General features: G+C 42.7%; 1 protein-coding gene across 5 annotated transcripts; it reads right to left on the reverse strand.

The window, feature by feature from the left end:
• Positions 1-3: 3 nt before the first annotated feature.
• LOC111851287 (POU domain, class 2, transcription factor 3L-like) lies at positions 4-12,263 on the reverse strand. Of its 5 annotated transcripts, none has more exons than XM_023826050.2 (14): positions 12,065-12,259; positions 10,397-10,454; positions 10,026-10,082; positions 6,406-6,446; positions 6,162-6,263; positions 5,456-5,558; positions 3,591-3,679; positions 3,331-3,501; positions 2,900-3,041; positions 1,693-1,820; positions 1,127-1,291; positions 912-954; positions 693-810; positions 4-508 (listed from the first exon to the last, which is right to left on the reverse strand). In XM_023826050.2, the coding sequence occupies exons 3-14, from the start codon at positions 10,072-10,074 to the stop codon at positions 466-468; spliced, it is 1,194 nt and encodes a 397-aa protein (XP_023681818.2). In that variant the 5' UTR covers positions 10,075-10,082; positions 10,397-10,454; positions 12,065-12,259; the 3' UTR covers positions 4-465. The 5 variants fall into 5 exon arrangements, with proteins under 5 accessions (XP_023681818.2, XP_023681819.2, XP_023681817.2 ...); XM_023826051.2 differs by having other exon boundaries at positions 10,026-10,097; XM_023826049.2 differs by having other exon boundaries at positions 10,397-10,640.
• Between the last annotated feature and the right edge of the window lie 180 nt (positions 12,264-12,443).

Here is a 12,443-nt window from a genome sequence, read left to right on the forward strand (position 1 = left end):
TGATCTGTTTTCACAGAATTTATTAATTTTCGTTAAAGTATACTTTGAACGTTCGAAAGCATATCGTGCAAGGTATACTGAAATAAAGTATAAAAATACAAAAAAGTTACTATTTACATTGGACGGATAAACGCATCATATGCGCTTTTTACCTTGAAATAAACAGCGGTTAATTCTTAAGGTATTTGTGAACACAGCGTAATACATGTTACAGAGAACTTTGTGGACACAAACTGATCAAAGCCGTTCTGGGGTATGTCAGCGTTGCCACTTTAAAGCAAAACTAGTAAATATTGAAAATTTGCTCGATTAATGCACAGATAAAGGAAATTTGCCACTTCAGTGGATGTAAAACCTTTGTATTATGGGGACAGTGTGCACAAAGTGTCCCTCCTTGGACGTCCAGGTAAGTTTTTCTTACGGTGTTCCAGGACACTGTGCAGCAAAAGATCCCGTTTTACGTTTTCAGTAGAGACAGGATGGAGCGTTCCATGCACGGTACCATGGTCTATAAAGGAAAACAAATTAAATAAATGAAAACAAACGAAAACTGAGATTGAAATCAGAGTATCTGCACTGGTCGGTACCAAAGGTGATCAATACATACGGAGACATTTAATCATTAAATATAATCAAATGAATAAATGTATATTAGAGTGTGTCTGCATGTGTGTAACAGCGATCTCACGAACCCTGTGGCACTGAGGGACTGTGTGACCCCCTGTGAGGTCAGCGTGATGGGGCCGGAGGAGAGCCCACTAGGGGAGGTCCCGCTGGGGGAGGTCCCGCTGGGGGAGGTGGTGGAAGACACTGGAAGGGATAATGCAGACTCAGCATCGGGCTACGGTCTTGCGTAGGAGTGGCTATTGGCATCATAAATGTTCATGAGGCTCCTTCTAGTTTGCACTTACCCCCGTTTACAGCAAGTGGACCGAAGGACCTGGAGGTGATTGCCTGAAACAGGTAGTAAAGATGGATACCTGTCAGGTGACAACAAACAGAGTCTGACTGCATCACAGCAGAACAGAAGTCCAACAGCCTGGAAAGATCTATGAGGTGAAAGGTCAGGGAAACGTATGGACACTCAGCCAGGGGGTAGTCGATGGTTTTGGGGGAGAGGACTCACCAGTCGGGGGTTGGCTCCTGGTGGCTTTGCTGTTGTCATGACAACCGGGCTGCAGATCCTCTTCTCCTTCTGCCGCCGGTTGCAGAACCAGACCCTCACCACTTCCTTCTCCATTGCTAGCTGCTCCGAGATCTGCGAGATCTCCTCCGAGCTTGGCTTGGGGTTCTGGGTCACATGTGACACCCAGCTATTTAGTAAGTAGTCACATCTATGCCTGTATATCATATCTCTACACCAGTATCTCCCTATCCAGTCCTCAGGGACCCACAGTCGGTCCATGTTTTTGCTCCCTGCCTGAAAGTCCACATTTTTGCTACCTCCCAGCTCACGGTGGACTGTCTGTGGGTCCTTGTGGACTGGACTAGGAAACACCGCTGTACACAAAGGCAGTTCTAGACCTTATGTCAAATCCTAGATTGGTCCCTGCTCTATACCTATGTCCCACATCTCTACACAATTATACTTCTATAGAAAGAAATCCTTCACCACAAGCAAGACATGCTGAAAGTCTGTGCTGAATTTCTCCATGGGCTGCAGGGGATCTGAATGGAGAAACTCTCACTCACATCCATAAACCTCTTCTCCAGTGTGAGCTTGATGCTGGCTTCTATGCTGCTTCTCTTCTTCCTCTTCCTACCGAAACCGTCCGCCAGGGGGGCAGCAGGGCTCACCATGCTGTCAGAGGTGGAGTTCTCTGGGAGGGGGGGGGGCATCATCACATCCTCATTATTATTTAATTACAAATCATAGCATGAACAAAGCAAGAAACAGTTTGGTTCTAACTTATTTTAAATCCCTACCTTTAATAATGTAGGTTTTAAAAAAATCATGAAATGCATCTGAACAACCGTGCCAGAAAGCATAGAAATTCAACATTGTAAAATTGTGAGGAATCACTTCATGCAGTACATTGTTTCCACAAAAAACAACTACAGGAAACGTGTTAGTGGTCATGTGGTTAAACAGATGGGCCACACTGGTTACTGGGTCTCAGAGGAGGGAGAAATTTAGGTCACTGAACCAAAGGTGCAGGTGCACAGTTTTGCCTTCAGGGGGCAGTGTGACCACCTCTTGGAGTAAACATGCTCCTGTATCACTCCTACTAGGCGTGTGAGATTAGATCAAGAATGAATAAAATATCTCCATGAGCTGCCTTTATGGAGATCGTTAGTATCGTGCTAAAGTGCACATTGTGGCAGTTGCAGTGTTGCAGCTCATACACGCATGTAAAGACGTTTTGTCAACAAAATCCGCTTCGACATGGCAGTAAACGGTAACAGCAAACTGTAGGTACTGCCTTGGATTTCTTCCTCCCCCCCTTTTGCACCCTTTCCCCAACATGCACCATATTGCCTATTTGGCAAGGCAGTGGCAAAGGCGACATGGAGGAATTGGTCCCGAAAAAGAATTTGACATCAGTACTTGTTTGGATTTTTCAAAACGAACACAATGCTACCAACAGTTATTAGCAAAATTTGCAGATATGAGGTTTACGTGTCAAATAGCAACATTATGGACCTTTTAAGCCACCTCAAAATTATACACCCAGAAGAGTATGCAGGGAATGTTTGTCTTTAGGTTTTCTGGCCATATTTTTTAAAATAGGGGAATTAATTTGGTCATACTGCAACAACATCGTCATGAAAACCAACAAGAAAAAGAATCGTGATAAGATTGTGGATCATGATCCAGCCTGAAAAATATCACGATACGATATTTTTGCCATATGACCCCCCCCCCCCCCCGGGACTCCTACCCATGTGAGGCACCTACCTGCTTCACTCAGCCACTTCTCCAGCAGCGGCTTCAGCTTGCACATGTTCTTGAAGCTGAGGTTGAGTGCCTCGAAGCGGGAGATGGTGGTCTGGCTGAAGTCGTTGCCGTAGAGCTTCCCCATCGCCAGGCCCACGTCCCCCTGGAACACAAAGACGCAGCAGCGTCTGGACTTGCAAAGACGCAGCAGAGTGTGTCCGTGGGAGTGTGTGTAGAGGTCCTTGTTCACGAGCCATAGCTTTAATTGTGAACTATCAAATTCATGCCATTCGTCTGGACTAACACAAGCTTCCACAGTAAGATTCGGTTATGCTTAAGTTAGAGTAAAGTTATGGTTGTTAGTTTAATGTGTACAGCAGCAGAAAGTACACTAGGCAACTGTAGACTGTATACTGTGATACTTCAACATGGCTGCCACGGTGCTGACATACCTGAGTGAAGCCTAGCTTGATCCGCCTCTGCTTGAAGGCCTTGGCAAACTGCTCCAGGTCCTCCAGCTCACTGGCTTCATCCATCTGCAAGGCAGGCACGTGTTTGGGTACCTGTGCCATCTCTGGGTGGCCATTCAGACAGGGCCCTGCCAGACCTGTCCGACTCCCTGCCTGCGTGAGGACAGGGATGTGACGTGCATCATACCTGAAGGCTAATCATGTGACCAGTACAACATGTGGTCAGAGGACTGCGCTCTTACCTGTGGTGTCAGTGCTAATCCAGGCTGGGGCTGAAGTAGACCAGACTGAGACTGTGAGGGCAAAGAGAGCAGGTTTTGCTGCAGTAATGCTAGAGAACATAAGAACAACATATTAACACAATGAGCAGAGCTGACTCTTTTTCCAGGCACAGGTCGCAATACCATGTCTCTACATTTATAAACAAATATTACAGCTACTATTATATCTAGCTGCCGACTCCTCTGTGAGGCACAAATAATGATACAGACCTTCTGTAAACAGTAGCTGTCAGCACTATTGTTAACAAACGTGTCAAAAATTGTTGACATGCCTTTAACAACCTACCAATGACAGTCATGCTTATTTTAGGCCTGGGGTTTTCAACCTGGGGAAATTATCCAAAGTGGAACTCTCTCTCTCTCTCTCTCTCTATATATATATATATATATATATATATATATGTGTGTGTGTGTGTGTGTGTGTGAACAATAGTATTGGGACACCAGGCCATTACATCCCATTGTAATCCATAGGCATCAATGTGGAGCTGGTCCCCCCTTTGCAGCTATAACAGCTGCTACTCTTCTCGGAAGGCTTTGTGTAAGATTTTGGAGTGTGTCTGTGGGAATAGTTGCCCATTCATCTAGAGAAGCATTTGTAAGGTCAGGTATTGATCTACTGATGAACCATGTGTCAATGGACCTTACTTTGTGCACTGGGGCACAATCATGCTGAAACAGAAAAGGGCCTTCCTCAAACTGTTCCCACGAAGCTGGAAGTATAGAATTGTCCAAAATGTCTTAACATGCTGTGAAGCATTAAAAATTCCCTTCACTGGACTTAAGAGGCCGAGCCCAACCGCTGAAAAACAACCCCATCGCATTGTCCCTCCTCCAGCAAACTTTACAGTTGGCACAATGCAGTCAGGCAGGTAACGTTCTCCTGGCATCTGGCAAACTCAGACTCATCCATTGAACTGCCAGATAAGTCATTCCACAGAACACGTTTCCACTGCTCCAGAGTCCAGTGTCGGCATGCTTTACACCACTCCATCTGACACTTGGAATTGGACGTGGTGAGGTGAAGCTTGCATGCAGCTGCTCGCCTATGGAAGCCCATTCCATGAAGCTCTTTTATGCTGCGGTTAATGCCAAAGGCAGTTTGAAACTCTGTGGTTCCTGTGTCAACAGAGCGTTGGTGCCTTTTACTCTGTTATTTCACATGTTCTTTGTGGCTGAGTTTCCACTTCGCAATAATACCACTTACAGCTGACCATGGGATATCTAGCAGGGAAGACATTTCATGAACTGACTAATTGCAAAGGTGGCACCCCATTATTTCACAAATGTTTGTAAACCTGACTGCATGGCTAAGTGCTTCATTTTATACCCCTGTAGCAATGGCTCTGAATGAAACACCTGAAAGACGTGTCCCAATACTTTCGTCCATATAGTGCATATTAAAAGAGACCCCTCAACCCAGTCTTCAGTTCTTAGTTATTTATCTGATCAGACATTTGTCACCATTCATTTGGGGGCCTCTGGTCCATGGAAAGTGGAAAATATCTGCTTCAGGTTACTAAATATCTTGCTTGTGCTTAATATAGTGCCCCCCGGAGGCCGAAATGTGCAGTTCCCACGTTTCAAATTTCAAGTTTTATTGTCCACATCTCTTTGGAGTGAACACAGTGAAATTCACATATCACAATTGTGGGGTGTGTGGGCGGGAGGGGGGGGGGGCATAGCAAAGGGTAACAACAGAGACAATACAATATGGGAATAAGTGAACAATAAATAAATAAATAAGACTTAAATGGGATAAGGATGTGCAAGTAGACCTCAGCATAGTAAATAATACAGATGATGATGATAATAATAATAATAACCTTGATGGCCGCTCTGTACTTGGGACAGGAGTAAGGAGGAGGAGGGGAGGTGTGAGCTGGGGACCAGGAGCAGCTGCTGCAGGGGATGGAGGGGCGAGGGCTCCTGTGAAAGGGAGGGGGCTGTAAAGATGGAACATGAATGCAAGCAAAGGGACCTGAACGGGACATTCAGAGGTAGCAGGTCCCAAAAGGCAGAGTACTGCTGTAATCTACGGCTCAGCATAATGATAACAGAGGCAGCTGGCAAAGCTGGCATGAAACAGCATAGAATGAGACCTTGAAGCAGCTCTTGCCAGACACACTGTTCCATATGCTCTACATATCGGTCTGCTTTCCCTTTCTCTTTTATTTCTGATTAGTTTTTGTTAAATTTTTGGGAGCTCAACATGCAAATTCAAGACTCAAGAGCCTAAAATAGAGAGAGAGGCTACCCCCCCATGAGACAGGGCATACCAGATCAAACAGAGAGGGGGGGGGGGGGGGCGGGGGGGCAGGGGTGTGCCACGTGAATGTCTGTAGGGAGAGGTGCTAATCCCGAGGAAGTGAAGGGTCATACCCCCAGGGTGTTTGTGGGGAGGGGTGTTAATCCTATGGAATGGGGGGTGGTATCATCTGAATATCTATAGAGGGGGGAGTTCCTGGGGATTGGGGACAGTCACTGCCTGTGAGTGTCCGCAGGGGCCCAGGCGGCATGTGTGTGTCGTACCCCTGTCAGCTGACCTCCGCTCACGGCGGCGTCCCGCGGCGGGGCGTGCGGCTTCTGTGAGCTGGCCGAGTCTGAAGAGTCACTGGTGACTTCGGCCTTTATCTGAAGAGGAAAAGCGCCTCATTGTTCTCCCGTGTGACCTGTGACCCCTTTCACAGTCTGACACCTGATCAGTGTAGCGCTCTGACCTCATCTCTCAGGCATCTTTCTCCATTTCAGTCCCTGATCGGCAAAATGCACTTACTTGTCTCGTAAATTCCAGACCATTTTGTTCATTTTGTTCATCTAGGGGGAAAGAAAAACATTGACTTTTACCTTGACACAGACACTGCTCATTACCCGCCTGCGAGCCATTACAGTATTTGATTGCTGTGCCTTAATCACTACGCCCTCTGCTGTCTTTATTTTTAATTATCAATGCCACCATTCTTTGAGGAATATTTGCATTTCTTCAATGTCCATCAACCTTTCAAAGCTAATTTCCAATTTCACATAATTGATATATCTGAATCCATCCATCCATCCATTTTCTGTGGGTCCAGAGCCAAACCTGCAAGCTACGGACAAAAGGCAGAGAATAACCCAGGGTGCGGCACAAGCCTATTGCAGGGCACACACACACACACACACAGACACACAGACACACAGACACACACACATACATACAAACACAGACACACACACACACAGACACACACACACACACACACACACACACATACAAACACAGACACACAGACACACACACAAACACACACACACACACACACAGATTAGGTGTCTATATCTTTTTCAGGTCTCTCCATTTATTTCTATAGGCATAACCCCAATCCCAACTATGACAACCTTAAAGTTTTTCCCTGACTCTCATCTTCCTTTTTATATACAGCCGTGGAAAAAACATAAGAGACCGCTCTATATTTTTAAGCAAATCTGCATTTTTAAATCATGGTTTAATTGCAGTTCTGCTGTAGTTCGGCAGAAGGTTACGCTGAGCAGCCAGATGAAAATTTGAACATGAAAGCAAAACAAAAATAAAAATAAGGTGAAGCAGAAGACGCTGGGAATGACCAGAAACCAGTCAGGTAATAGGCTTTCTAATGGCAGAGATGACCACTAACTTATCCGACTTTTTCTCATGAATGGTAGGATGACATCAAGTGACCGTCAGTAGGAATGGGAAACATTAAGTGCAGGTGGGAGGTGCACTGGTAGGACAGATCATATCAGGCTCCTAGAAGCAGGACTGAGGTCAAATAAATCAAGAAAGAAGCCCTTCATTAATGAGAAACCAGACTGCAGTTTGCAGAAAAGTATATATTATTCACAGACGCACATCCATAAATTGAAAAGTGAATGAAACAAAAAATTGTGCTGTGGTCTCTTAAGTTTTTCTGTGGCTGTATCTTGTTTTTCAAATAAAACATAAAGACTGAGTACTTCAAGCAGAATTATACAAGCAATTTAAAAAGTATTGATTGAATAATTAATTGTGACTAATAACTGAATTAATAATAATGTAATAAATTAATTAAGTTTAATAAAATGTAATAAAATAAATTAAGTTTAATAAAATGAGAAAAGTAGGGAAGTGTTTCAGATTTTAATGAAAACATGATGTGATAATAAAAGTAAAGACTGAGCACCAATAATAAAATATTTTAGGTTAAATAATTATGTGTGTCTGTGTGTGTGTGTGGGCATGTATATATTACATTGTGGGGACCAAATGTCCCCACAGTGTGATAAAAACCTGTTATTTTGGAATATTATTCAGAATATATTTGGTAGGAACATTTTTTCGGTCCCCACAAGGGGAAACTCGTTTTATTAAAAAAATGTGACTGCAATAAAAAACTAAACATGTCGAAAGACTTATATTTTGTTTGGTTAGTTATAGTTAAGCTTCGGGCTTGGTCGGGGATAACAGCAGTAATTGACTTCATTTGAATGTCAAATGAGGGAGCTGGGGGGACGTGGCAGGCCAGGGAGCTGCTGCTCTTCCAATATGGAAATGCTTTGCTTCTTACCACTGTGTCACAGTATGGAAACCAGGGGCTCATGCAAATAGGCAGGAGCATGTAACCGTGGCAACCATGCGGAGACCACCACATTTACATGTTTACAGGCTTCCAAGCAAGCAGCCGGGATAAGGCGGAGCTGTCAAACTCCGGGAGCAGGAAGACGAGGTGAACTACTTCCTGTAATCTGTGAGCTACTCAACAGGATGAACAGTAGGGCAGCATTGTCAGTCCTTGGGCTGTATGGAGCAGGACGTAGGAACATGAAAGGACACAGTGAGATTACAGGCTGCCTGAACTCACAAAAAGCAAACAGTGGGGATCATTGGGATACGCAAGGTGGAGGGCAGCTGAACTTCTCACAGTACGGGGGGACTCTCAGATTCACACTAAAGACGGGACTGAGAAGCACATCCACGCATCGGTGTGATTTCCTCTCTAACATCCACCTTCTTCACCAATAATTTCAGCTACTTAAACACTGGCAGCCCTTTTTGTCTGTACATGAGAGTCCTGTGCATTGTATTCTGATGACTTGATGCTCTTCACCTGAGCCCAGGATTGCCACTGGAGTGCCAGCAAGGTCATGAGGGTGAATTTACTGTCAAATGTCCTCCTATTGCTGATAGACTGTCATGTGCATCCAAACAATATTCAAGGTCCATTGCTCTAACTTAACCAGAACGTAATCCTAACCAAACGTTAACCACCACAATAATTACTTAAAAATAATAACCCTGACATAATACTAAACTACTTCTAATCTAATGCTACCCTCCACAGTGAACTAACATCCATGTTTCTAACTTTAGCTTAACCTAAACATAACCAGAGCTGGGTAATTCTGGTCCAGAGAGTATAAGTCCAGACTGGGATTTTGTTTCAACCAACCAGTTAAACATAAAGAGTCACATTCACAGAGTACTCAACTGGTTGGTTGGAACAAAATCCCGGGCTGGACTTTCTGGACCTGAATTACCCAACTCTGAACATAACCAATCCCTAACTTCATCAAACCAAGAAATGGCATAGCTGCAATGAGTTATTCAATTTAAGACCATGTCCATTGTTACCATTTTTCTCACATTTTTTGTGAAAAGCACAATGTAACAACAAGCATTTCACAGCAAATGGCTTGAACTTCTGCATGTTTCTGTTTTACATTGAACAGAGGGCTCAGATGTTCCAGGAGACTGAGCAGAGATCCCACGTGAGTCATGCTGAGAGAGCAGAAATAGACACCGAGGTCCCATTTGCATCATGGTCCTAACAGATTTATTTTTTAAATAGAATATACTTATGAAAAAAGAAAAAAACAGCCAATTAAACACGTAAACTTTCTCTTGAAAAGACAAGGCTTCCACCACGCAAAGCAAATAGCCTTTTGAGTACATGCTGGTCTCTGTGTTTACTCACTTCAGAGGTCGCAACTTCCTTACTGTTCATGCAATTTAAAAAACATTTAAAAGAGATACCAATACCATACCAACTATCTATATACCATATTACTGTACATATTTTTATATCTCAAATCTTCTATTCTGTCAAGCAAAGAATATACATATTTTTTTCTGACTGAATATATTGTTCGCTTTTCATTGAATAATTAATAATTATTTAAAAATTCAGAATTGCTAATTGGTAGCATATTTCAGTTTACTTATAACCTAACTTTTAATTCAGTTAATTTAACCTAGTACTCGTGTTAAAAATAAATCAGTACAAAAATCAGTTTTAATATATTATTGCATCCCTGAAAGGATGAAAATGACAATCCCACAAAGCACAGCAGCGCCCTGTTTAATAGACAATCTGTGATTTCTGACTTGGGAACTCTTCTCACCTGGCTGTTTGTCGTGAGATGGAGCTGCTTCCTCCGGCTCAGAGCTCATTTCAATGCCTGCAATAACAAAAGCTGCTAATTTTACTAAAAGGTCTCACAGAAACATCCCCCATCTAATGAATTTAACTCCTAAATTTTTCCAAAGAGTTCCTGTTACAATATTCATAAGATTCAGGGTGTCCCCATCTCCTGTTTAGCATGGGATCTCTCTCACTCTCTCTCTGGCATTTACTTTATCTGTAAGATTCAAATGTCCACATCTTCCCATATTAGTGCCAATGTATTTACCCCGATCAATCCTTTCTCACGATTTACCAATTAAATCTATATTCATAAAGTAGAGGAACAGTATGCAGACGGTTTGTCTTTACCTGTATAAAAAAAGTGACCTTACAGGTTCTATTTTCAGATCTTCCTTTCCTTCTTCCACTGCAGACAAGAAGGCTAAAATTCAAATTCTCTCAATACCCACTGAGGTAGAGAAGGTCTGGGTCCATCCTTTTCTCAGTGGTCACACCGGACTGACGAGGGACAATTTGCATGCGTCTCCAGATGCAGCCTATCCGTGTTTGACCATTTTGCATAAATCAGCAGTGGCTCCAGCTACATAATGACCTAAAGCACATGTGAGTTTAGCTGTAGTAGTCTATACTGTGGTAGTCTATGCAGATGTACACATATGTTACATATTACAAGTGAACATCTACACCATGAACAAATGCACCTATCTAAATGTGAAGGACTACCTGTGTCCTGTATGTTTTATAAGTGTGATGGCAAGTGTAGAGATGTACAAAGAACATGTAACAGATTACTAGTTCATGTTTAAAATGTAATAAGTAATGTAACTATTCTGATTACTTCATCAAAGTAATGTGATTTATTACATTTGATTACTTTTGAATTATTTTCTAATAAATGTTTTAAACTGGGCAATAATTCTGAAAAGTCTCTTTCTGGAAATATGCCAAAATACATTTCTGCATGGCAAAAAGGTGCAAAGCAACAGGATGAATGAAATATTCTACATATATAGCTTTTACCGAAAAAAAATATATTCGGACGTAACCCATTTGTAATCCCCAACATTTTGATTAATGACTATAATTTGATTATATGTTGTTTCTCAGTAATTTTAACTAGTTATTCCCCAACACTGGTGAAGGCCTACCTGATTAAAGCCTGAACACAAAACAATACATCCCTCTGTGCAAATGTATGTGTGTGAAGGCCATACACAGACAACACACACAAGAATACATAGCTTACATTCTCTCCAAGGACTTTGCACACACAGCAAACATACAAACACCCAGCATAAGATGTTTTAAATTTTGGTTCCACCTGAGACTCAACTGAACTACCTCTAGCTTCTGTTTTACATCATCTAAGGGGAAATAAGTTTGTTGAATGTGTTACCATAGGATAGCTGCACAAACGCCAAATTGCACGACTGAAAGAGAAATGCACTGACATTTCTGTTCTGGGTTTCGTTATGACCCCTGACGTGTAACAAATACTGGCACCTAACAGGTTAAATTCTATCATTCCAGTTTAAACCACATTACCCAAGTAGTGCACCGGGCTAAATGGGTATATCTTCCCATGTAAATGGGGAATCAGCTAAATGAACATTAATAAATATGATAAATACGCCGTATAAAAGCTGGATGGATGGAATATGACCGATTGCGTTTTATCTATTACGCACCATCAAATAAAATCCTTACATGCCATGGTTATCACTGCACTTATTCTTGCGAACCATCATATACTTCACGTCATCAGAATCAGAAGACTTCATTAATCCCGGAGGAAACTGCTCAAATACTTGGGATACGAATCCAGGACCTTTGGTACCAGAGGTGGGAATCATCCTGCACTATCGACATATATCCAGGTAAATATTTGCAGCGCATTAGCTATATCAGTTAAGCTAGCAAACATGGGTTTGCTGACACCTTTATAAACTATTTAGTACTTTTACTATATGTCTTTCGGACTGATAAAATGTAATACTGCATTTTGGTATTTCTTACCTGTAGATGTGCACGGATAGTCTACCGTCACCATCTTTAAATTTTATACTACATCGTGGACTTAAAGGAAAAACTATTTATAAAGATGGGGATGCGGCTTCCATCAAGTGTCGGGAGGCGCGGCTGCGGACGCAACAGGCAATTCCAGCGTTCGCACCTCATGGGGGTGGCATTCGACATGGTCGTAATTTATTTACATGTGAATAGGTCATATATTTGAATATTCATCAGAAGCTGGGAAAGGCAGGGTCAAAGTCGACTAGTTTATTGTTTATTGTAGCGAATGACTGGTAGGTCCGTGGCGCACCTCGGCGGCACGTCTCGCTGCTTAGATCCTCCACTTCACACGAAGCCAGCTACGTGCTCCAAACCTTTGGGC

This window comes from Paramormyrops kingsleyae, chromosome 17 (assembly GCF_048594095.1).
Source record: "Paramormyrops kingsleyae isolate MSU_618 chromosome 17, PKINGS_0.4, whole genome shotgun sequence".
Lineage (NCBI taxonomy): Eukaryota > Metazoa > Chordata > Actinopteri > Osteoglossiformes > Mormyridae > Paramormyrops > Paramormyrops kingsleyae.

Coding starts and splice junctions, on each gene's coding strand:
- LOC111851287 (XM_023826050.2), bottom strand. CDS start 10,074: ATGAGCTCTGAGCCGGAGGAAGCAGCTCCATCTCACGACAAACAGCCA. Junction 5,559..6,161: donor GCGGAGGTCAGCTGACAGGG/GTACGACACACA, acceptor TCCCTTTCACAG/GAGCCCTCGCCCCTCCATCC. Junction 3,680..5,455: donor AGTACAGAGCGGCCATCAAG/GTTATTATTATT, acceptor TATGTTCTCTAG/CATTACTGCAGCAAAACCTG.